The 25,892-nt window shown below is 41.2% G+C and overlaps 3 protein-coding genes across 5 annotated transcripts; 1 reads left to right on the forward strand and 2 right to left on the reverse strand.

Annotated features, from left to right (window-relative positions):
* Positions 1 to 179: 179 nt before the first annotated feature.
* Positions 180 to 12,248, reverse strand: pbrm1 (polybromo 1). 2 transcript variants are annotated; one of them, XM_026349633.1, is made up of 30 exons: positions 12,152 to 12,248; positions 10,815 to 10,964; positions 10,587 to 10,684; positions 10,321 to 10,468; positions 10,091 to 10,240; positions 9,717 to 9,833; positions 9,560 to 9,628; positions 9,361 to 9,459; positions 9,184 to 9,269; positions 9,002 to 9,087; positions 8,658 to 8,874; positions 8,123 to 8,264; positions 7,856 to 7,950; positions 7,481 to 7,760; positions 7,166 to 7,271; positions 6,411 to 7,050; positions 6,091 to 6,302; positions 5,799 to 5,984; positions 5,504 to 5,661; positions 5,160 to 5,411; positions 4,935 to 5,080; positions 4,628 to 4,785; positions 3,907 to 4,090; positions 3,360 to 3,561; positions 3,052 to 3,253; positions 2,789 to 2,941; positions 2,096 to 2,254; positions 1,364 to 1,416; positions 840 to 1,053; positions 180 to 571 (listed from the first exon to the last, which is right to left on the reverse strand). In XM_026349633.1, the coding sequence occupies exons 2-30, from the start codon at positions 10,953 to 10,955 to the stop codon at positions 408 to 410; spliced, it is 4,917 nt and encodes a 1,638-aa protein (XP_026205418.1). In that variant the 5' UTR covers positions 10,956 to 10,964; positions 12,152 to 12,248; the 3' UTR covers positions 180 to 407. The 2 variants fall into 2 exon arrangements, with proteins under 2 accessions (XP_026205418.1, XP_026205419.1); XM_026349634.1 differs by lacking the exon at positions 2,096 to 2,254 and having other exon boundaries at positions 2,873 to 2,941.
* Positions 12,249 to 13,849: 1,601 nt separating this feature from the next.
* wdr77 (WD repeat domain 77) lies at positions 13,850 to 17,281 on the forward strand. The gene is made up of 10 exons (XM_026348174.1): positions 13,850 to 14,252; positions 14,528 to 14,713; positions 14,787 to 14,928; positions 15,070 to 15,119; positions 15,580 to 15,650; positions 15,889 to 15,946; positions 16,110 to 16,181; positions 16,266 to 16,374; positions 16,457 to 16,525; positions 16,610 to 17,281. Exons 1-10 carry the CDS (start codon positions 14,144 to 14,146, stop codon positions 16,752 to 16,754), a joined length of 1,011 nt encoding a protein of 336 aa, XP_026203959.1. The 5' UTR covers positions 13,850 to 14,143; the 3' UTR covers positions 16,755 to 17,281.
* Positions 17,282 to 17,608: 327 nt separating this feature from the next.
* LOC113154147 (extensin) lies at positions 17,609 to 24,727 on the reverse strand. 2 transcript variants are annotated; one of them, XM_026348173.1, is made up of 5 exons: positions 24,495 to 24,727; positions 22,932 to 23,020; positions 21,021 to 21,108; positions 18,403 to 20,449; positions 17,609 to 18,297 (listed from the first exon to the last, which is right to left on the reverse strand). In XM_026348173.1, the coding sequence occupies exons 1-5, from the start codon at positions 24,571 to 24,573 to the stop codon at positions 18,204 to 18,206; spliced, it is 2,397 nt and encodes a 798-aa protein (XP_026203958.1). In that variant the 5' UTR covers positions 24,574 to 24,727; the 3' UTR covers positions 17,609 to 18,203. The 2 variants fall into 2 exon arrangements, with proteins under 2 accessions (XP_026203958.1, XP_026203957.1); XM_026348172.1 differs by having other exon boundaries at positions 22,920 to 23,020.
* Positions 24,728 to 25,892: the final 1,165 nt, after the last annotated feature.

Consider the following 25,892-nt stretch of genomic DNA (forward strand, 5'->3'; position numbering starts at 1 on the left):
ATTATTAATAATCTCTACTATATAGAGCTTATTTATCGACATTAAGATTAATGATTAATATTGGTAAGTTAATTATAACTTACCAAAGTGATCCTGACAGGAAATGCATCTCAAACGTCAACATAAAGTAGGTCATTGAAATCACAGTAAATGAATACACACAAATGTAACTGTTCACATTTTAATGACGAAAAGCATGAAGGCATTCATCACAGAATGACATACCTAACAATAGTGCACTTTTTTTCCTTAAATGCAAAATGAAAAACAGCTTCAACACAGAAAGCAGCTCAGATGAATACAAACACATTTTCTTTCCAATAACAACACAAAGTGAACAATATTAGTGAGCTTAACCCTCTTCCTGTCTCACAGGGTTCAGGGAGCAGAGGCTCATAATGAGCACGCTACAGGTTGTGCATCTGACGGATGTTTAGTGTGTCTCGCAGCATCAGGTCACGGAGTCGCCAAAGTGCATCTGCCATCGTTTTGTGGGCCCCTTTACTCTTCAGCCAGTGGGATGGTAGTCTGCTCTCTTGCTCTTTTGTTAGGCGCACATCTTGTTTTTGGGCTGAAATTGCACAAATAATATAAAAATGAGAAAAGAAAATCACTAGTTTGACATTAAATAATGATAGTATAATAGTATATAAATATCTACCTAAACACACAAATACTAAGAGTCCAATAAGGGTCATACATATAGTACAATAAAGAAAAAGCCAATGACTTAATGCTCAGAGGGATGTGCAACCAGATGTCACTGAAATATTTTGAATAAGCAAGACATCATCATTTTATGTAGATTTAATTACTGGCCATCAAAGCACAAAAGTAACCTGAGAGGGCTTGGTCCCACTTGCTAATTGTAGAAGATTCTGCATTAAGACCCTCAATGTATCTGAGGTATGCCTCAGAGTGGAGCAGCCGCTGAGACTTGGCTGGTGGGGATACAAACACTGGGGTGGAGGGCTGCTGGAGTGCGGGTTGTCCAATCTGGCCTTGTCCTGGATATGGCGGTGGAGCCTGCTGCCCTGGGCCCATCAAACCCATCTAATGAAAATATCAGAACTTTATTAATTCCCTGATTCAGACTGGTTGTGTGTGGTTTGTTGATTAGGGTTTTAAGAAGTGTAGTGCAACTATTCCACATTTCAAACTAGAAATAGAATAAAATAGCATGTGATTTTAACACTTGATGTGAACATGACCTAATCAGTTCCTAGACATTATTCAGATCCAAGCACTATTCAAACCACACAGAAACAGCAGATGCATCAAGACAGTAACATGCATCTTAACTCTTACATGACCTTACATGTGATTTGTAATTATTACTTTTTTACACAGCCTTATATGTTACCTGGGATCCATGAGTGTTTCCTGCTCCAGGTCCACCTCCCATGCCATTGACGCCTTAGGAGATATTTAAAATCAAGACACTACCACATGACAAGAGTAATTTCACAAATACTACATTGTCCAATACTAAGATGAAGATGATGTGTCATTTTAATGCACTATGAGGAATGCCAATTAGGAAACGTATTTATTAACTTTATTTTTTTTATCTTTACACATTTTATTTTTCTGTGACACATTACCAACAAGCCCACCAGTAATGAGCAGGACAAATAAGCAAGCCCCAATTCAGGCTTTATGCTCTTAACTAACTAGTCGACCTAAAGGATAAGGTCAGTGTTTCTTTATTTTTATAATTGTTAATTGATCCAAACAAGTTGTGTCTACTAACCTTAAGGTCTGTGAATCCAGAACATGATTTAACTTATTTGTCTGCACCATAGGCCACTAGAAATAATTGAAAGCACTAATATATAACAGAACAGGTAATGGTGTGGCACAGAGATGTGTTACTAATAGCTTTCTGATCATGAGGTCTCTGGCACAGACATATAACCTAATATAGAACTCTGGATTCACAGATCTTAACAATAACTGTAATTAATGAAAAAGATTACCGGCCTTATCCTTTATAGAACTTAGCCTATTGGTACAGGTAGCCCCTCCAGCAAGTCAGATTGGTAGACAGGAAGCAACTGCATGGCAGGTGGGGTGGCTATGACAGCACTCTTACCAAAGTATGGCATTCCAGGAAACCCAGGCATAACAGGCAGGAGATGTTGGGGAAAGACAGGCACCCCTATGTGATGTGGTGGTATGCCAGGGATACTAACCATGCCTTCAACATGGCACTGAGGGGGCATCATAGCTGACCTATATGCACCCATCACGCCTTATTACGAAGGGACAGTAATAACACAAACAGTAACATGCATTAGTCAAACATGCACTACTTCACTACTAAGTGTGCATTAATATGTTAATAAAAAGATTATAATGAAGATGGATGAAAATAAAAGATGCAAAAATGCACAGTGAAAACAATTTGGTGCACATGCACTACTTTCAAGCAGTAACTCGTTTGGAGCCCCAATCCTTAAATGGTTTACAGGAACCTTTTTTTATTCATATTCTCTATTCAAATGTAGACCATGTGTATGGGCCATAGTAAGACTGTTCTGCAAGTTCGGGTCCACTATGAGGTGGACATCATTAAAGGATAAATGGTGTTGTATACCACTCAAGGTTTGGGTTTATCAGTTAAGTGAAATGCTGTTAGAGGCAAAACAAAAAGAAATCACAATCATGCTGATATGAATGTGATTAGAGAACTTAACTTAAAAAAGTGAATAAATCTAGCAGTTCAGCTTCTTTTTCCAGCCTTCTAATGTACACTGGGGATCCATCTGCATCTATGAGGGGTTACCTGACACAGGCGTCATGCTGGGATTTAGCATTCCCATGGGGGTTGGAGGAGGCACTACCCCCATCAGTGCCCCTACTGGGGTACCTGCTCTAGGGGATGTCTGATGATGGGCCCTCTCACGTTCCTGCTGCTCTGCCACTTTAGCTGCTCGTTCTACAACACAATAAAGACAAGCGTAATATTTAAACTTTGTACTTTTTACAAATTCAAGATCCTAATTAGAAATGATCAATTTGTTAAAAGTAAATAAAGTTTATTCTCACCTTCATACTCCGCTTTCCGGGAACTCTCCAGGTTCCTCCACTCTGTGCCAACAAGACGGCTCAGCTCCCCAAAGGAGAAATCTGGATGCTGGGCTTTGATGACTGCTCGCATCTCACTACTGAACAGAATGTAGCCACTCATGTTGATCTTTCGCTTCGAGCCCTCCTTCTTTGACAGGCCCTTTATGGATTTTGGTGTGGACTGTAACCAAAAACCGATTGCCATTAAAAAATTACTACCAAATACAAACTGACTTCTTAGTTTGAAGGATAGTTTTACATTTGTTACTACATATTTCCACCCTGACCTGTGGAGGAGTGTAAGGCATGATATCCATGTCACTAGACATGGAAGACTGCATCTGAGGAAGAGATTGGTCCCCTAGTTCACCATCATCATCCCCAAGATCTTCTAGCTCCTCATCTGTCATGTCAGCAAACTTAGCCTCCAATTCCTCAATTTTTTTGTTCAGCAGAGGGGACGGCTCCTTCTGGGGCACTATAAGTTTTCTGTATAATACAAAATAAACAATATATCCTTTTTTCCGTAAAAAAAAAAAAAAACGTTTCTTAAGGAAATAACTGGCTGCTATAAATTAAGTGCTTCATTAAACTGGAAAAAGGAGAAAATCATGGAGAAACCAGGGATTATACCCAGCCAACAATAGAAGATAAAATGTTTCTACCTTAACTGTTTGACTGTATACTACTACTGTGTAGTTCTGGCCATCAGGTTCCATTGCTCAAGTAGTAAGAACAAGTGCATGTTTACTTCATAGTTCTTTTATAGACTTGCTAGTCTTTTTTTTCCATGTGCAAATGGTGCCAAACACATTTGATCTATGGGTTCCTTACCTGAAATAGTAGAGTTCATCCTCCACAACTTTTGTCGACAGTGAAAAGCGTTTTAGACCTTTGAATTTTTTCATCTGTTTCTCACTCTCGATGTAGCGACTCTCACAGAGCAGAACATTCTCTTCAGGCACTTCAGTTGGCCGGCATGACAGATAGTCTTTGAAGGAGGACACTATGCACTTTCCTGTAAAACAAAATACTGATTCAGTGACTGCAATTAAATAAACATGAAAGTATCTTCAGCCCAGTCTCTTCTTCTCAGGTCTTCCCAGCAAAACCTACCCTACAACACAGCATCAAAATCACCTTGGGACCTTCATTGACAGTGACAAAGGCTACTAGAAATCTGGGGATCATTAGTGGCAAACAACTAAGGTCTGCTGACCACATATCCATCTCTCGCGCATGCGCATTTGCCCTTTGAAACATCAGACACATCAACTCCTTGTGAACACACTCATCATACCAGGTTGCACCACTGTTTATAACTATGCATTGGCTTTCAAAAGCCACACCAGGTTCAAAGCTTTGACACTGCAGAGTTCTTCAGCTTAGTGGTCCTAAAATGGTGGAATAAGCTGCATAACTCTGCACATTCAGCAGCCTAATTCCAACCATTAAAAAAGCTGAAAATGGAACTTCCAGGAAGCCTAAACCTCTGACTTAGCTATTTTGTTTGCTTTGTGCCTTACTTCTTGCCAAATGACAAATGTAAAAGTACCTATGATGCAGGTCATGGGGCATGTCTCTTCCAGGTTGCTAAGGAACACTTCCTTCTTGTAAAACATCTTTGTGGGCTCATGCTCCGTTTCCTCTGGATGAATGAAGATCGGACCAAAGAAGTAGCCTGCCCCATCTCGCATCCACATTTTCTCAATCCTGTTCAATATAGTAAGAAAAATAACCTCTGTATATTTACAAATAAATAATCAACACATGAAATCAAACAGCACTCTCCACAGTGCATTTACAGCCATTCTAATACACTCTAATTATATACTGTAAAACATATAAAGTGTTAACTCTACCTGCCCACTCTGTGACGAACTAGTCCATGAGAACCAATATAGACACAGTCTCCAACTTTGAGCCACAAGTTGTTGTAGCAGAGTTGCTCATAGTATTGACAACCTGGCTCCCCATTGGTCATATCCATTGGAACATCCTCTCTCTCCTGCAGAAAGAAATTTGTTTGAGTAGTCGTCAGTTTTATATGTGAATTCAATCATTTTCATATGAGAGCTGGTTTTTACCTTATCTACAATACCATCTGTCAGTTTACTTTCATCAGGAATCTCTGCTGGTTTTTCCTCTTGTTTGGGGGCAAACATGGATGCCACACGGACCACAGGTAGCGGTACCTCTCTGGGTACAAACCGAACTGAGCTCAGGGGCATGGTCCACATCTTGATCTTCTTAAAGGACTTAGACTTGGCTGAGTAACGTGATTCACAGACATAGACGTCCTCTGGTCTGAAGCCTTCTGGGTGAAGTTTGAAGTACTCCTTAGGCACGAGATACCACAAACATTTGATCAATGCTCAGTAAAACACTTTAAGCTGCTATGGTTCACACAGAGGAAAAGATTAGCATTTACCTTCACAAACATGACCACGCATTTGCCCAGAATCTTGCTGACCGGAGCTTTGTTGTAATAGTCACTCTTGAAGACTTCTTTCTCCAAGAACTTTCTTGTGGCAAGATGAAACGTTTCATTTGGCCTATAGAACCAGCAGCCATACAGCCATTTCTCACCTGCAGTTGTTAGAGGTGGGAAAAACTGACTTGATCTAGCCTCAGTAAAGATACCGTATGTTGGAAAATGTCACATAAACTATGATTCCTACTTTTCATATAAAACATTATTTTACAATTAGTGCTATGGAACTGACCAGTGTCATCTTGCCAAAGGCGTTCAATGTAGATAATATGGGGCTGGAGGTTGGGCTCTGCAGGTTCCACATACACGTAGTCTCCCACATGGTACATACTGTCCTTGAAGCTGCAGTCCTGACTGTATGTGCGCTGCAGGTTAGATTGCCACGATCCTCCAATAGAGTCCTCCCTCTTCTCAGCTTCTGGGAAGTTACAACATAATAGGTAATACAACGTCACAGTATATACTGAGGCAATGTAGTAAAAAAAACAACTTACTATAAATACAACAAACATTTAACAGCATACCTTGTTTCTCCTCTTCCCTCTTGATTTTGTCTTCCTCAAACTCCTTGGGAAGCTTTTCTTTCTTCTCCTTTTCCACATCACTATGCAGATGTTTGGAGGTATAGCTGAGAGCCGGAGACATCAAGATCTCTCCATTCTTACACAGCTCATCTCTGATTCGGATAAAGAACTGCTGCAGCTCTACAGCATCCTCAAAGATCTCAGAGTCTGTCCTGCAATGAACAAAAAGTCCAAATTGTTTTAGCTTCCTTTTAATATAATGGTCATACAATATCAATGCCAATTCAATGACATGCACATGATGACCAACAGCACCTTACCTATTCAATCGTCTGGCCTTTTCCAGTACTTCAAACATGTGGTCCTGAAATACATCCAACCTCTTGTAACGCCCTCGTTCTACATTAGTCCTGATGATCTCAAAATTAAGCGGGGGCTTCTCTGGATTTGCAGGATCTAAAGCAGGAATCTCAGCAAGTGAATCACTGTAGCAACGGCCCTCATCATCTTGGTGCCCAAGCACAGAAACAAAGAGGCTGCAGATAAGTTCCTGGATGAGACGGGGCACATCAGGCACATGTGCATCTTCTCCTCCCTCCAAGTCACGCCTCGTCTCTAACAGCACCCTGTGGAGCACTAGAGCATCGCGGTAAATCAGAGACTCTGGTTCGTTATAAGTGCAGGCATTGTTGAACATGAGCACCAAGTCTTCCACCAGAGCATCCACATCCTGGTATTTATTAGCCAGCATGTGGCTCTTGATCTTCTCCATGTCCACAGGTTTCTTGATGGCAATGTAATAATCAGGCAGCTCAGCACGAGACGGCAGCCGCAAGAAGATTGTGCTGAGACGGCGACCCCGCTTGTCTGTGTAGTTCTTGACGGCCTCAAAAAGTTCGTTCAGCTTCTGTTGCAGAGGTGTTAGATACTTGGACTTCTTCAGAGAAATACTGTTCTTTCCTAAAATCAAATAAAGAGTATGTGCTACTAGGAAAGAATTTATGGCATAGGGAACAAACTCAGACATCTGCATGGATTTGATCATTAAGTAAGACTGGCTGACTGAGAAACATACTTATTTTCAACTTTGGGGACATCATGTCATCGTCATCAGTTGCTGGCCCAAGATCCTTGCGTTTGTCTTTCATAATCTTCTCCAGGACATCTGCATCATTGTAAACCTTGCACAGAGCAAAAAGACTCATCGTGAAGAAATTCCAAAATCTGTAAAAGCTTTCTCTCAAGCTAAATTTTACTTAAAATTAAATAGAAATTTCCGTATTTCAACCAACAGCATTTCTATTCACATGTCCATTCTTTCTAATTGACTCAAAAACCTGAGAAATTAGAATGATTAACAAAGCATAAATGAAACATTAATGAATCTTACCTGGGAGCCTTCTTCATTGTAGTGTCGAGCATTTCGGAACATCAGCTTCATATCTTCCACCATTGAGTCTTCAGTCATGTATTTGTCTGAGCGGATGTTGTGCTCAATGGTTCTGAGGTCCATTGGCTCCAGGATGACCTTGTAGTAATCGGGGTAGTCTTTCTTTGAAGGCTTGACCATGAAGAGGTCACACAGTCGTCTACCACTGCCAGCTTCTCGTGCCTCAGTCACAGCGGCTAGAAGAGCTTTCATTCGGTTTTTCTTTGTATTCTTTTTGTGACTGGAAACAAAATGCAAGTCACACTGTCACACTTCCTCCACAAAAAAAAATTTAAACTACTGAGAGCTGAGCAAGTAAAATGTGACAAAGTGCACCTTTTTCTTTTTGTACTACTGGTGTCAGACGTGGCAGAGGAGAGCATGCTGTCTCCATCATCATCATCTCTCTGTAAAAGCTCCTTTCTCTTCATCTAAACAGATAACAGGTGATATTTAACTGTTAGTGTTTCTTAAAAACACCAAAAAGATCATCGATAAAAATTAAAACCACTGCTAATTACTATCTTCTACAAAAAGCAAAAGGTTCCCAGCAAATGTGCATAGCTATTTAACACAGAGGAACAAATGAAAGCTGGGACTGACCTGCTGAATGTGTTGGAGTTTGAGCGCACGCTTGTAGATTGAGGAGTGAGGAACATTGTATCGTTTGGCATTTTCAAACATCAGTGTCAGATCTGAGTCAATATGTTCAACGCTCTCATACTCATTGTTCTTCATCTTGTTCCTGTGGGAAATTACGGGCTCTCACATTTGGAAAGGAGGGCACAGAAATTCTGTACTGTAAAGTGAGTGTGTGTGATGCCGTAGGGGTAGAAAATAAAAAGAGACAATGTTTGTGAAAGAAAATAAAACAAATCAAAGACGAATTCATGAACTAATTCAAATGACAATGCCACAAACCCTTACACTACAATAAATGCCCATTTTACTCATTTTTTATCATCTGACTCCGCTTTAAATTTTATGTAATAAAACAAAAAAATCCAGTTTGATGGGGAAAAAAACATCAAATCAAATGTGTGTTGACGATGTTTCAGTAACTAAACCAGACAGAGAATGCTCCATATTGGGTGCTGTGATAACAGACAAACAAAGTTCAGTTCTTTTTGTGCCATACTTGATCTGATGGAGGCAGATGGGTTGGCTAATCTGGTGGTAGTAGTTGGGGTAGTCCTTCCTGGAGGGCAGCTGCAGAAAAGGCTCAGAGATCAGCTGGCCCTGGCTGTTCCTGGCACCTCGCACAGCTTCATACAGCTGGAAGATCGGGTTACTCATGTCCATGTTAGAGGTCATACTCTCTGCCTCAGATTCCCCCTCATCATAGTGGACGGACCCTGACAAATATAGGAAGTATGACTTACCCACCACGCTGCAACACTGTGTGCAACACTGCATTATACAGACGCTTCATCAATGCCCAGTTGAAGCATTAGCTTGTTTGCTATTAAGGTAAACGTGTACCAGAGAGTATGCCTTCCTCATCACTTTCATATTGAAGAGCCATGGTGATAGCTGACAGACGGTCTCCCTGAGCAGACCTTCTATTCCTGACAGAGACAGACACAAAACCTGGGGTCAAAACCATTCAATCAATCACAGCATTACTTCTTGCCACATTAGTCCCAGAGTTGTTTTCTATGTACCTGATACGAATGCTGGATTTGATCGGTTCTCCGTGCTCTATCTCAGATTTCTTCTGTGCAAAAATCTTTTTAATGGTGGTTGCATCCTGGAACACAAAGGATAATTACAAATATGTATGTATGTCAAACACTGCTAAGAACAGGCACCGTGTGCTATATTTTTAAATATCAAATCACCTTAAACACTTGTGATCCAGGTTCATTGTAGGTTTTGGCATTTTTGGCCAGCAAATCTATGTCTTTAGCCATGGCATTGACACTCCTGTAATGGCCCAGCTATAAACAAATTAATGTCATGGACATATTAATAACAAAATGTTAATAATAAAAGCAATAAACAATAATGTATATTTAATGAAAGAGACATAAAGCATACCTGAATCTTTTGAGCAATGATTTTCAGATCTATTGGTTCCTTAATGATGGCATAATAATCTGGGTATTGCTGATTGAAAAAAGCAAGCTACACATCAAAGGTATGTCACTCATTTTATTTTGTAAATTTAAGTCAAGTAAATTAAAGGTGCTCGTACCATTTTGGAGGGAAGTTTCTGGAATAACTCACTGACCAGACGGCCTGTAGGCTCAGTGTAAGACACCACAGCATCAAGAAGATGCTCAAGGACCTCTTTCAAACAGGTAGGTGCACTCTGTCATATTCAAGAAGAAACACAGCTTAGGCAATGAAAAACAGTTGCAAACAGTCATGCATATACATTAAAAGTGCTGGTCAAACAAGCAATGCTTGGTCTACAATTATAACTATTCAATTTGAGAATTAAAATATTATTTTCCATCATAACAAAGATACAACCTTCAGTGAGGTTAAAAACGTTACTTTTAGTGTGGTTTCATATTATTTGCGATGTGTACGGGATAAAAAGTCATATGAATCCAGGAGTGTTACCTCGTCCTCAGTGGACGCCCCAGGGTTGTCTTGTGCATCATACCCATCTTCATAATCGTCATCATATTCCCCTCTCTGAACAAACTCATTCTTTGTTCGTAGGTACAAGTCCCACAATTTACAGGCTGCCCTGTACTCAGGACTGTCAGACTGCACATAAGCAATACTAATTTTAGAGGTATGGTCTATGAATAGATTCAACCTTATTTTCTACTCATAAATATTTTTACCTTGTAATATGTTTTTGCATTGTTGAACAACAGCTGAAAGTCACTGGTGAGTTGTTCTACATCATCATACTCTTCCATCTTTAATTTCTGCTGAATCTTCATCATGTCAATAGGCTGAGACACCACATGGTAATAATCTGGTTGATTCCTGAAAGAAATGAGAATTAAATGCTCAATGTTCGTGTTGAATTACTGTATTGATATTAATCAAATTTTATTATGTAATTATATGTGCATATCTAATGATTCGTTTTTCTTCTCCTCACCTTCGTTTGGGAGCTCTGATGAACAGCTCGCACAACATCCTGCCCTGGTCATCCTTGTAATCTCTTATGGTGTTGTACAGTTCGTGGCATACAGCAATCTGCAAGCCAAAGATTAAACATTGAAAAATATCCACATCCTTTCCAGCTCATCTGCCCAACTTTTATGTGCGGGACTATAATTCTGACAGTATGTTTTAAAAGAACAATAACTGAAATCTGTAAAATTACAGGATCAACAGTTGGTATGTTTGAGGTCCTTCTCCTCTTTCTCCCAATTGAAGACACTAACGGTGAAGTTTGGCTATCGTCAAAATCTCCGCCACTCACACTGCTAGAAGGAGATGTCGTCCGTCTCCTTTTCAAGGCCATGACGAACCCCTGAGGTAGAGACAAATTCCACTGGAGTAACTAAAATCACTCTACAGTCTCATATTAATGCAGTGAAATGATACACACTCGCTAATCTCTGTATAGGGCTGCAATCCCTACCACCTGATATATTTTACTTACTTTCTGAAGAATAGACAAAGTCATATCTTCCAAAGTACTTGGAAGATATGACTACAGAATTAAATATTTTACTTATCACAGCACTTAACAATTTTAACTAAGAAAGGTTAATCTGGTGGGGTCAGCTTTTAATATTAAGAATTGTAATTTGCAGTTTTGTTATTGAAATTAAAATGTCTGAAATGGATCAACACCTATTATACAATCAAGTATCAACAGTATCAACAGTTCAGTATAAACACACATTAACATGTTCAATGGATCCAGTGTCAAATCTTGGTTTATGGTTTAAAAATGTCTCTTCTCCTTGATGACTAATCTTGGCTTGAAAAATAAATATGAATAAAGGACAAAGTGCAGAGAGTTTCTGTTTCTTGCTGTGAAAAATAATGTATAAAACGTGGAATCTTAAAAGTGCCGATCCTTGTCCTGGATAAATGGTTTTTTGATAACATGACAGAAGAGACAACAGAGACTCTGAAGACACAGAAGTTGTCAAAGACACGTTGTGCTGCATATTTCTACTAAAATAAAGTTTACATACATGAAAAACTGACAGTATCATTTTTAATATTGCCAGTGTGCCCACTACAAACAGGGCCAGAAGAAATGGACATGTCCCCATGTGATCACTAGAGAAGAAGCCTCATGTGCCCCCATCTGATGAAAGCTTCACTCCGTCCTGGACGTGTTAACACCTGGGATGACATTTACCAACAGTGGGCTCGGGTCGTTAGGCAGGTCCGGAGGTCTGACTGTCGGATCACCCTGACCTCCCGTAGCTGCACACAGCCAGCACACACCAGCGGTACCGCTAAGCTAGTGCACCGAGCGGCAGCTGTCCGCCCCCCCGGACCGACTGTCACCCAGCGTGGACAGGTACGGACCGCGGACGGCTAACGTTAGCTACCGGTAGCCGGTTAGCCCTCAACATCTGTGAACGTTACGGCGGAGACAAAGACATCACCGCAGCAGCGACCAACGAGTCAAAGCTGTCGGACGACACCTGCTGGAAAATATCTTAGTTGAACCACTCGGCATAGTTGTGCGCTTACCTTGTGTCCGCACGTCACTACACTCACCAAATGTTCACCATAAAAATTACCAATCACTTATCGATTTTAATCAGCGGGACACAAGTGTCAAGGTAGCGACAGCCTAGCGGCCACTTCCGTTTGGTGCACTTCAACATAAAAGCATACGGCACGTTACACCTGTGTTTCACATAGTTGTGATCATTATTTACCTTCTTTTCAATGTAACGTGGGATTTGCTTGATAAACAGGTCACATGATGTTCACCATTTTAGTCTTTGGAAACCCTATCCATGACACGATTTAGAAAAAATGATATACGACGTGGCTGTGACCAGTGAGTGCGTCGCATTTCCGGCTAGTTGAATTCTCCTTGACATCTTTTCTCCCATCGCCATTAAACCTCCTGTATTCAGCTGAACAAAATGCATTCAGGCCACCCAGTCCAAATAAAACTACACCAGCGCCTGCGTCATGTTCACAGACAGGAACCCTGTTCTACATCATATTGTACTGTGCATAGCTCATATCCTCACTGGCTCATTTTACCACCAAGAGAACTTGAAAGATGTGAATAGTGAACCTACCTGTGCAGCAGTTTTTGCACACAGCACATGCATGTTGTGGGTATGTTCTTCCTGTGTACCTGTTGGAGAGTTACAGCTGGGCTGCAGCTCTGTCTTTCTTAAAGTTAGGTTCTCGAGGACCCTTACTGTAACCAGCCTGTCACCAAACACCAGATTGATTTGACTGACACCTGGGTTCAGACGTGGAAAAACACCCCAGACCTGCTAGAAGGGCAAAAGACCCCCAAAGTCAAAGAGACAGAACAAACCATGCAGCCATGATGTCTGCGGTTGTGCGTCTCTTATGTTCCAGTCTGTTTTAGCTCTGCCAGTTTGTCTGTTGTGCCTCTATACCTTGTTTGCCAGGGTGTTTTTGCCTTCTTGCTTTTATCTCCTGTACTTTCCTTAGATTGACGGAGTCAAGCCAGTAAATAAATCAGTCAAGTCCGTGTTTAATCTGAACAGACACAGGGGAATGACTAAAGGAGAGCATAGACAGCACAGAGAGCAAGAAGACAAAAGTAGAAATTGGTGCATATTAACATTAGACCCCAATGGTGTTATTGGTCCTGTTTATACTTTGATTTTGGGACATTACTGAGTAACTGGTGGAAAGTAATGGCAACAACTTCAAAATATGTCAAAAGTGTAACAAAAAGGAAGTGTTTTGCATTTGATATGCGTGATAGTGGAAATGATAGAAAGTAATTTGATTTTTAATGAAGAACCAGATAGAAACCACAGACTGGAAAAAAGTCAACTTCAAACGTTCACATCCCTTCACACACACATGAAAATACTTGTACACCTATTTAACATCAATGAGCCTTAGCACTGCACATAGATGACATTGCTTATGATCTAGATGAAGGTCCTAACAACACTCAGGATCCCTAAACCATCCATCACGTCCTTTAAAATCTCTAAAGTGTTACCGTACTATATTTTCTTCACAAATTCACTGTAATTTTGCAGTAATTATTTTATTTTTGTGGAGTTTCCAGTAACACGTTCTACAGATTAACATACTTCTATATTCCTTAATGCAATGGCAAGAAGTATTTTTGAGTATTGGAGTAATTAACTCCAGCAGATGGCAGTAATACACCCTGATGGACACCAGCTGCTCGAAACCCTCAGAGAAGAAGAAATACCAGCGAAGAAGAGACCCGGAAGTATATGGTCATCGGCCCCATGTGTTCTCACTAACTCGTTCATTCATTTTTGAAACAACAACTTTAGCAGGCGAGATTTAGATTGTGGTTTTCTGCCGAACACGGGCATAATTATATTTTATGAGATACGATACATATATCATTCTCTAAATATATCAAAAAAGCAGGTGTCTCTCCAGGCAAGCAGTGGCGCTAGCTAGCTAACGTGGAGATTGTGTTATTGTGAAGTTGTTTTGGAAAAATCACATCTGTAGCCTGTGATATTTATCTGGATGAAGAGCGCTGTGGATACTAGCATGATCAAGGAGAACCGATGGAACCTGCCCCCCAATGCTCCAGCATGCATGGAGAAGCATCTGTGCTCGGCGCAATACAGAGCAGGTGGGTTAACAAGTGGAGTTAGCTGAAGGCTAAAACAAGTAGCATTTGTGTGAAAATATATATAATAGTGTAATATTTGCATCTTAAATAACCACAGCCCAGTAAGCTTTTTTTTCTTTTGGTGCAAGTAGATAAACATCAACAAGTTACGCTTCGTACCTTAAATTTGGGCTACTCGGTGAATAGCACATTAGCCAACTTTTAATAACTACCATAATAAAATGAAAATATAAGTGCATTGCTAATGTATGTTTTTTCATTTGCTCTCTTCTCAGATGGCACCCTGCTGCTCGGTGCCTCCAGCCTCACTGGCAGGAGCTGGCAGGGATCTGTGTGGATCTACAGTGACCCTAACCAGGCCCCCAATGAGGGGTTCTGCAAAGCCGGTGTGCAGACTGAGGCTGGTGTCACGGATGTCAAATGGGTGTCAGAAAAGGGTGTTGTTGTTGCATCAGACTCGGGTAAGAAACTGATTCACAATCAAGCACTTGACCCGAGACTTAAATGATAAACTGGATTTGTTTTACTGTGCAGGTGCCTTGGAGCTCTGGGAACTGGCAGAGGATGAGCGGCTGCTCGTGAATCGTTTCACCAAACATGAGCATGACCATATTGTCACTACAGTGAGCCCCATTACAGGAGCAAGCAGTGCTGTCACAGGCAGCATGGACTGCCGGTTAGAGGTTTTACACTCATACACACAGTTGCATGAATATAGACAATGCAGATCGTTTTACATATCGGTATTGCAATTTTGTTAGTTACTTTCTGCGTCCTTTTCTCATCAGAGTGGATCTTTTCCCTTTCTTTTCTACAGCATTAAAGTGTGGGATCTCAGTGAGGAGACAGTTGTCACTACGTACAGTGGTGAGATAATATCTCCTTTCATAATAACTGTTGCTAACAAAGTATTTTCCTGTTAAATCTGGAAATTTGTAAAAACATTCCCTGGAGTCACACATAATTTTTAAAAATAGTTTGTTAGAATTTTGGCCTTGTCCTTTTAAGTTTTATAGTCCGAATAGCACACACCTTAGAGTATAGAGGCACATGTGTAAAGTGCAATAGATAAAAGGTAAATATCCCCTGGAAATACAAACTTGTGATTTGTGAAATATTTGTTTTGAAAATAATTAAAATAAATTGTAGGTCTTTAATAGCTTTGGTAAAAATGTATATTGAATGCTGTCTAGTCATTTGTATTATATCAAAATATATTATCTCATTGGTAGAATGTGGTTTTGACCTGTTGGCAGTAGTGGGGAAAAAACAAATTCATAAAGACAGTAGGAGGAGCTGTATCTAAAAATCGTTTTTCCTCCCCCAGTGCACACACAGCCGGTCAGCTGTGTTGCCTGCAGTCCCACAGATGAGTCCCTCTTCATCTCCTGTGGTCAGGTAAGATCCTGATCAACAGTTTGCCTAGACTGAACACAACACCTAAGATACAACTGTACAACAATAGCTAATGGAAACTGGAGTTTTTGAGCACCTGGCTACATCAATAATTCCTCTTTTGGTGTAACACAAGACAACAACAACACAATGCGTATAAATACAGTGCAGCAGCAATAAAGACAGATCATCTGTATGCATGTCATTGAAACACAACCTCTTGCTGTTGTCCATCCATCAGGATGGTCGGATTCTGCTGTGGGACAGGAGGAAGCCAAACAAACCAGCTACAAGAATTGGTGAACAGCTTACAGCTAAAATAAAGAAGCTCGACAACATATATCTAATAATATATTGGATATATGTAATATAATTTATATATAATGTTATAACATGTCAAGATATAATCCATCTACAGTATTTTTGTATCATTCATCACTGTCTTTGTTCTTTCACTCTCAGATGTTGAGTCTTCCAGCTGCTCACCTACTACTGTAGCTTGGCATCCCCAACACAGAAGCACAATTGCTTTCGGTAAGGCCCAGCGGCAGATTGTTACTTGACAGAGACGTTAAAGTGGCACTCGCTGTATTTGTGATCGTGCTTGTTGCGCCTCAGGTGATGAGCTGGGTAGAGTCACTGTGAAGGACTTCCTGGGAACAGAGCCGGTCCAGGTGGAGACTGTTCACAGCCGCAGAGTTAATGGGCTCGCCTTCTCCACACAGAGGTACATACAGATTCTGTCCTGTTCTCACTGTCCTGTCAATCAGCCCTTCTACAATTTTGTAACGCCTTTCTTTGTGTGTCAGTGCCTGCTTGCTGGCCTCCATTAGTGATGACTGTTCCCTGGCTGTTATGAACTCCGAACTGCAAGAAATGTGAGTCTTTGTCCTTCATACTGTAACACCTGGTCAATCTCCTACACCACTTTTAATTACTAATTATATTTTCTTCTGCTGTAGACATCGGGACAGGCGACACCAGGACTTTGTCAAGGGTGTGTGCTGGCTCCAAGGCGGCTCTAATACCCTCACAACTATAGGCTGGGACCATCTTGTGCTTCATCACACAGTGAATCCAGCTGGTGGAGCTCCCGACTCCTCTTAGATCCAACCAAAGGGGGAAGAGCACAATTCAGAGTTACTCAACCTTTCCCCTGTTTTTGAGGGGATGTGTCTAAACATAGTCATTTGTCATTTAGTACTTCCTGTGTATGCACAGTTGGACTCCCAGTCACTCCCAGTCCCTTTGTGCATTACTACTCTGCAGTGTAGTGTCTCTCTGCCCACTTCCTTCATGCTATGTAACATTTCCAACCATATGTAATTACATTTGAAGCAACCTACTGATATTGCATAATTTTACATTAAAGGTAACTTACTGTTGTGATACCAAGACCGTTTTGATATTTCTTTGTGCTTCACCTATATGAAGAAATTGGAGTTTGACAGTACTGGCCATAAGTGTTTTTAATGCCAAGGCCATATGCTAAGAGCCTTTGACATATACTGTCTACTAATAAAACCAGATAAGGCAGAATTGTTTACCCACTGCTGGCTCAGAAGTAAACAAAGATTACATAATTAGTAACTGGCAATGATTATGTTTTGGATAAAGTTTCATTCCTTTCCATTGTTGCCATGCTGTCATCATTTTTTTTATTTTATAATTACTACAAATATAATTTAGATATTTTCCACATCACATATCTTTAGTTATTTTATTATGGGTAAGTGGATTGTCTTTAATTTTATAAATTGTGATTTGGCCATAAAACATCATCTTAATATCTTTTATAGTCACATTACACAATATTATTCCAGTTTCTTAAATCTGTTCAATGTGTACATCCAAAAGCACCATGTTGGCCTCAGTGTCTACAGAGCTTAAGATTGCGTTTCACTTTTCACATTTTTATCCTTGTGTTGCTATGTGATCTGTCAGTGATTCATGACAAATGCTTAAACCTGATCAAAAACTAAACGACATTTATTAAAACATGCATTTACTGCTTTAATTTATTTTCCAGTTACATTGTTGAACATTTGTTGTAGATAAGCAACCCTGATGACTTTATATGAATATATTAAATATTTGATTTTAACGCACATACAGCAACATATGAACTCCATGCCAATACATAATGAATACCATTAACACAACTAGGATAACATTTCCTAGATCAATAAATATCAGAAACAATCATACTGACAGGGTCTACATATTTCAGCATTTGTCTGAATTAAATGTCGGCTTGCGTCCAGAGGACCTACATAATATACATGTAACAGTGAGAAAACCTGCTGCAGCATGAATCTTACAGCATTGTATCTTATTATTTGATATAATATTGTTATAACCCTATAACAACAGCAGCCTTGTCAACTTGATGGTGACATATGTATGTAGCCTCTATTACAGTGACACTACTCTCCAGATATCAGTTAATACATACAACAAATATCCCCAAGGGGATTACTTGGGGATTTACTGTGGAAAATCACATTGTACAATCATCAGTGTGGACCATATAGATGTGTCTACTCTGTCCCTTCTTTAAGACTCCCCTTTATTAGCAAGAGTTATAGGCTGTTTGGTTCCCGGCCGAACTGTAAAGGTCATACCGTATGCATGTTTTGATGGTCCATTGCTGAAAAGAAGAACACATTCATGATTATGGGTGAATTCTGATTCTAAATACATGACTTACTGTACTCATACTATATTAAAATGTATTATTTTTAAAAGGTTTCACCTTGTGGGAGTTTTCACTGAGGACGTCTGCTGATTCTTTTTCATTTTACCCTCCAACTCCCGCATGTCCAGAGTTGCTGCCTTGTTGACCACAGGGGAATTCTTGCTCTGTGGTGCAGCTTTGGGGACAGTAGGAACATTTTTCTCCTCATCAGACAAGGGGCCATTCCAGTCATCAGAACTGGGTTCTGCCTCCTTCACTGGGCCCATTTTGTGGTCCATTTCCAACATCTTCTTTTGTAAGATGCTCAGCAGTGTGGCCTGACTGGGCGAAAGAGTGGATGGTAGCTGAGTAGAGGCCCCTTGAGTTTTTGTCTGAACTTGAGGCTTTGGTTTGACGTCACTCTCCGGTGGTTGGAGTTTCGGAGATGCTGAGGGTTTAGGTTTAGAAGGAGGAGATGGAGCCGGAGGTGGGGGAGGGGGAGGAGTGAAAGTTGGTGGTGGAACTGGAGCTGGAGGAGGAGGAGGAAGACACACAGGTGGTTTTGGAACTGGAGCGGGAGGAGAGAGACTCGCAGGTGGTATTGAAACTGGAGATGGTGGAGGAAGACTCACAGGTGGTTTTGAAACTGGAGCTAGAGGGGAGAGACTCACAGCTGGTGTTGGTGTTGCCTTTTTTACTGGGGGGTCAGGTGGACGTATAGATGGAGGTGGCTCCATAAAATCATCTAAATCATCAAATTCTGGAGGCGGAGGGAGTAATGGCATGCTTATCCCATGTGTGTTGTTACTAGGTTGTGTCGATTGAGACTTTGACGGGCTTTGCTCTGCATTTTGTTTTTGCTCCACCGTGTTGGTCGCGGTCGGGGATGCAGCTGCTGTGATCAGACTGAGAGCTGGAGTGTTAGATGTCACCTGATTTCCAATCGGTGGAGTCTGAATTTGTTGTGTATGTTCTACAGGAGGGACAGACATTTGACTCTCTTGAGGTCTAAGGGAAGAGGATGAGCTCGACTTTGGGATGACGACAAAGGAATTGGGACTTGAGTCACTCGGGTGAATACTTGCACTCTGCTGCTCATTCTTCTTCGTTTCCTGAGTTGATTTTTGTTTATCTCTTTCCTTAGCTGCCATTAAAAGAGCCAGAGGAGAAGCTGCATGTCCTTCTCGTGGCCCGTTGGTGTCACTACTCTTTAGGTTGCGTAGTTTACGATCTATTAACGGACTGAATTTGCGACTTTGACTTGGAGATCCTTCAAATTTGTCCTTGTTGGGCTCTAGATTCAACTGCGTACCGCTCACTTTCTCAGTCTGTGTCGATATCTGCGGTGGAATCTGGAGTGGTTTGGCTATTTCTGGCTGTGCTGAAATTGTCACTGGTGTAGCTTCCTTTTTTGGATCAGGCAGAGGTGGTTGAGAGGGTTCAGTAATTTGTACAATCTCCTTCAGCTCCGGTACATCTTGGGGAATTGGATTAGATGGTGCAGCCACTTTAGGGACTTTTCCATCCACCTGGACGAGCACTGGGGGAGTATTAACAGACCCAGAATCCTCCAGGAAAAGCATCTGCTTGGGTCTTGTGTCACGATCCTCATACACGTTGAGAACTGAAGCTTTAGGGGCACTGTAAAGTTTAGCTTGGTTCTGTGGATTGAAGCTGGAGAGTGTGGGAGTCTGCACAGGTGGAGGTGGTGCAGGAGTATGTGGTGGGGAGTCCAGGGTGGGGATAGAAGACAGTCTAATGGGCTTTGGAGGTGGGTTCTTATGAGTCTTCTGTTGCTTTTCAATCGGTGGCTGTGGTGGAGCAAATCTTGGATGCTCAGGGATGTTTGCTGGCGGTGTAGATGGAGGTTTCGGTGGAGCCATTGTTGGTGGTTTTAAGGAAGCTAGATCCTCCTCTATGGATTGTGAAATTAGTTTTGGAGCTGGCATGGAGGGAGGCTGAAGGGTTCCCAAGTCTGGACCTGCATTTAAATCACCCATGAAGTCTAGTGGAGGAGGGATAACAATCGCTGGAGGGGGTGGAGGTGCCATGGAGGGAGGAGGAGGAACAAATATTTCCCCCTCAACAAGGTCAGGAACAGATAAAACTGAACCGTTAACACCGACTGTGAAAGAAGAGCAGACAGAGAGTTACTGAGGAGACTTCAGTGCTGTAGCGCCCTGTGGAACAGGAGCACTGAGAGGGATTAACAGCCTGCTGCTGCGTCTGGTTTCCAATATTCACACACTAAGGAGGCATTAAAAGCTACCTTTTAATGCTTTGTATGTAAATAAGATATAAATAAAAATACAATTCCTACAAGGATGATCTTATGCTTCTACAGGCAGAATGATGACATGACTGATGAACCAGTAGGATGGGAATCATACTAACATTCATTTTGCCTACAGCTAAAATGAAATGAATGACACCAGCTTCTTTCTTTGAATACAAACACTCCCCTTCAGATGACTGTAAAAATGCCTCCCAGGATTATTGAGCAACTGCCTGGGCAAACATTTACCTCTGCCTTTTTAACCCTTATGGAGACACTGCGATCGCTGTGAGCCATGAACCATGATGAGTCCTATGAAAGGCACCACAGGCGATCTGGGTCCTTCGTCATGTAAATTATTTATTTTTAACCTTTGCAATGTTAAAGTTAAAGTAAATATTTAAGGGAGTGGGGCGCTCACCTGAGCCATTGACTTTTGGACCATTGACGGGAGGGAGGAGGGGGACTTTAGGTGTTGGGACAGCAAATCCCTGAAAACTGTCAGATGACTGTGGAGGAAAGAAGAAGACAACATCACACTGTAGACGTGAAAAGCAAAGCTGGTGCAGTAAAGAGTGCAAACTCGGCATCCTGTTCTAGAGGTGCTTAGGAGATTTTTTTTTCTGCCAAGTATTCGCTGTTGGAGTGAACAAACCAGTTCTCAGCGACTGCAGCACTCAGTGTGCTTTAAAAACAGGTTAGCATGTGCAATACCTGTATTATTATCATCAACAGAATGAAAGCGGCTTCCAAATAATTGAATGTACTCACAGGTATTAATATAACAAGGAACCTAGTCTTTATCTAGTCTGTTCACAGATGCCCTATTTGCAAATAATAATGTTTTACTATACTCACTGCTCTGTACTAACATGTGTGAATATCTAAATAATACATATTTTATACTCTAAGGTGACACACACACAGTGAAACTGGTTGCTAAGGAAACGTTTTCTGTATGCCAAGCTTTCTCATACTTTACTCATGAGGAGTGCTTGGTGAATCAGTGGATACACCTATTATTCATCACATTATGTAGTGGTAAAGCAGTTCTGGCTGAGCAGGCTGTCACTTAGATACCTGTGTGTTTACTGTATATGTGAGTATGAGAGAGGAAAAAGACCGAAAAACAGATTTGCTGTTCTCTTCGTGGCTCAGAGCCAACAACAACAACATCAAAAAAAAAAAAAAAAAAGACTGTGTTGACACATTACAGGTCCATGTGAGTTAAGAGTGAATGTGCCCTTCAAAAGTTGACTGATTTGAATTGAATGAGATCATAGACGGGTTAGGTTGTTATATAGAAAATGTAATCTCATGCACTTTATGTGCAAGTTCTGCTCAATACACCAAAACTCAAGCAGATGCAGGACACTACTACCTCAGAAGGAAAATATTTTAAAATAACCAAATTAGTAGGACGCTCGACTGGTATCACACGTAGATCGGCACCGCTCTCACGACAGGACACTCTTGTGGGTTCTCGGTACAGTACGAATCCGGCACCGCAGACCAGGGAGTGTCACCAAAGATGGCGTATGTTCCAGTGTGATTTCATCTGTTTGTCCTGTGTGCTATGACTCACTTTTATATGTTGCAGCAGTCTGAGTCCTACCCATGTGGTGCTGGGTGTGGCACATCCAACACATGCCACATACACATTCACAGGACACTCCCAGACACTGAGGTGTGTGAACAAGAGCAGAGATGAGCTCTTTGTTTATATCTGCACCAAGATGATATAATAGGAGGCGTGACAGTCACTGGGACTGCAGTGCTATGCATAAAGGTATGCATTTCCAAAGCACTGGAAAACTGTCCTTAAACTATCTGTACTATATGTTAATAACTGTACTGTACTGTAACTGTACTATAGCAGTGTAGTATAACTGTAATATAGTGTTATAGGAGTAATACTTGTAATGTTTAGAACTCATTCGGGCTTTTTTCCACAACATAGTGTGCGATGGTGGCGTCTTGATTGCAGACTGCAGCACTATTTCTGTTTTGAGTTGCACCATTCACAATCGTACAGCATATCATTCAGTGTTTACTCCCACATCAGGGTACATTGTTGTTATTGAAGACAGAAAACAGCTCTAAACTCATCTGTTATGTAAGTTTCTCTCACTTAACCATGATTTTTTTTGACGATTCATTCTTGTCGTTGCACTGTGGTTATTTAAGCCGAGACAGATTTATACACACTCTGCAAGTCACTAACACTAAACTCTCCACTATCATCATGTTTGCATCTGCGCAGTTCTGCAGATACAGAATTACAGTAAGATGAAATAACCTCTATAACACGAAGCCTTACTGAGATACTCACGGGGTGATGCTTGACAGTGGGTCTGGCCCGCACACTGGCCGTCCCTGAGTCAGGGATCACTGGTGAACCCAGCACCAACTCCATGTTGTCTGAGGAAATAAAAAGCAGAGCGTTAATATCTTCTAGCAGACTTTTAAATGTAGAGCGGGTTTCAACATATTATTTTTTAACAGGCTCCACGGATAATTTGGCCACAAAGGTCAAACACGTTGGAATAAGCTGCAGTAAATCAAGCAGCCTATTGTTCTTCTTCAGGTGAACATTAGCAGCATTCTGGTTAGTGCTCAGGTAATGAGATACCGCGAGGGCCAAAGCTGCCTTTTAGTGGTTGTCTGTCAAGCTGATGATCTGTTGTGTGATCCCATGTGTTGCTGAAGTAGTTTTGTTGTTGACAACTAAATAGTTACGCGCAGCTGAACAGAAGACTGCAGTCTGTATTTACATTTCACTTTTTTTGTTTAAGTGGTGGCAACTGGTGTTAATTATAGCAACACAACCAGTGAGAGTAGGAGGAAAGTGTTCTGCTAATCTACACGGTCACTGCGGTTGTTTGCAGAAAAAACATTGAGAAATCACCCATTACTTCACTCCAGCTTCAGCTCTGGGGCTGTTCAGTACATGACTGACGAAAGAAACGTGTCACCGAGAGTCACTTAATGATCTTAATCTGTCAGCCCTCTGCAGCCACGCTTTCCATCAGGGCTGAAGAAAGAGGGAGCTCAGAGCAACATTAAGAACTGCTTATTTCTCACACCTTAGACGCGTCTATCATGTTCACACACTTTATAATAAAAATATGATGGTGTCGCTCCAAAACATGAGGGAACAAGGGACACAGAAACAATGGTGGTACCTATTCAACCAACGTATTTGTTTCTCTCCTGTGCACCTACTCTAAGTCATGAAGTCATCATCAGATTTGAATCAGATTTAAATCTACTCATGGGAAAAGATGTAGAGTTACCACAATGTAGCTCTCAAGTTGTCCTTTCCTGTTCTGAAGGTCATTTGTGTTAAACTGTGAAACTGGAAACTGTCCTTGTTACCACTAGTTAGCTCAAAATCACTAAATCCAGTTGATCCAACATTGTGATGGCTCCAAAGGAAGATAGTGGGATTGGTGATTTCACCAGCATCAGTGTGCAACTTTACACATTATCCCAGTGACATGGCTATAATGGGCTCCTCAGAGTTGCCAGTGGCCTAATATTTCCTTTTGGCTGGAGAGATACTGCTGCACCCAAATTCTTTCTTTTCTTTGTTACAGAGCCTCACGACGCCAAGTCCACGTGAAGCCAGATGTCATTCACAGCTACAGTGCAAACATGTTAATGGATGAGCCTCTTTCATTTAGTTAAACTTCATAATACTGAGCATTGCTGTGATTTCCTTATACATCTACGCAGTTAAACCAACAGTAGCAGCGGGATCTGTGTGAAGAAAGGCGCTGCGTAAACACAGGTTTTAACACCTGTCAGCGCCAGGTACAAAGGTCGAGTTACTATTCACTCAACATTTGTTCTCCTTCAAAGCAGTAGCTGATCTGGAGACAGCGCAACTCACCCATGTCCTTGATTTTGATATTGGTGTCGAAAAGGGACTGGCTCTTCCGACCCAAAAAATTCCGCGGTCCTTTCTTCATGGTCGCTGATCAGCTGATGTGCAGATACGCGTGGTCTCTTCCTCTTTCTTCTTATTGAAACATGTCTGTTCAGCGCAGGTGAGCTGCTTTCGCGACAGGTGCGCCACGGGGCCTCCAGGTGAAGCTGCTTCCAGCGGTTTAATGCAAACTTTTCTGGACAGACAAAGCAAAACGGAGCTGACCCCGCCTCCTCCTCCTCCTCCTCCTGCGCTTCGACTGCGCGTCCCTGCGCGTATCCACTCCCCAGCAGGTGAGGCCGCGGCCCTGTCTCATCCACATTCCTGTGGAGATCAGCTCTGCTCTGCCTTGCGTTGGCAAACTTTGGTGCCAGTGGCCGCGCACAATGCTCTCATTGCTCAGGTTTATCAAGGTGAGCTGACTCTGTCATCATCGTCTCCATTTCAAAGCGCACTGGTCTGCAAACCTGGCAGAGCTCACGAACTGTCCCTTTACTTTACTCTTTAAAAACATGCACAAGATCACAAGTTGAACTTTCCCATCGACCTGAGAAAAAGCCACATGGGGTTTCATTTAACACCGGTGACAAAAAGCCAGGGTTTGGATTTCAGCTTTTATAGTTATGTCCCATAAAAACTATTCTGAGCAGAGGTGAAAGCTGTATTATGCTCTAGAGGAGTGAAAGCATCTGAAACTGCTCAAGTAGGCTACTGCACTGAAATATGTCCATCCATCTGTTATCTGAACAGCTGTTCCTGTTGATGGTCGCTGCTGAAGCCAAGCTGTGTTCATGTGTACATCTTGGACAGGTCACCAGTCTATTCCTAAATATGTAAATATATAAATACATGTAGCCTAGTGTAGGTGTACATGGGTATTTCTATTTTATGCTTCTTATCAAATATATTCCAACATATTTCAGAGGCCAGTGCTGTAATTATTTTTGTATCAGCTTTACTCTGAAGATCAAAAACATTAATGCAACTTATAAAACAGGATGTGTTCTTATTGACTGGACTACACATATTATATGAACAAGTTCAAATGAGCTCCTCCAGGGATAATGTATTAATATAATAATATTACACTGAGGGTTTGTGGCAGTTGCATCACATGTTTCTAATGTTTCAGTAACTCTATTGACATAGAAGAACGAAACATTAGACAGCTGCTAACATCATGCACTCTTGTACAGCTCCAGCACTCACTAAACATGTCGTAAAATGTTTATTTATTTATTTAAAAAATACATTGAATTGAAATAAAATGATCACCTTTCTGACCGTTTTAAGAAGAACTGAGGAATTAGAACCTTGTAAAAGTAAAATTCATGATAAAGCTGCTGTATTGCAGTGAATTAG

The sequence above is a fragment of the Anabas testudineus genome, chromosome 5 (genome assembly GCF_900324465.2).
Source record: "Anabas testudineus chromosome 5, fAnaTes1.2, whole genome shotgun sequence".
NCBI lineage: Eukaryota > Metazoa > Chordata > Actinopteri > Anabantiformes > Anabantidae > Anabas > Anabas testudineus.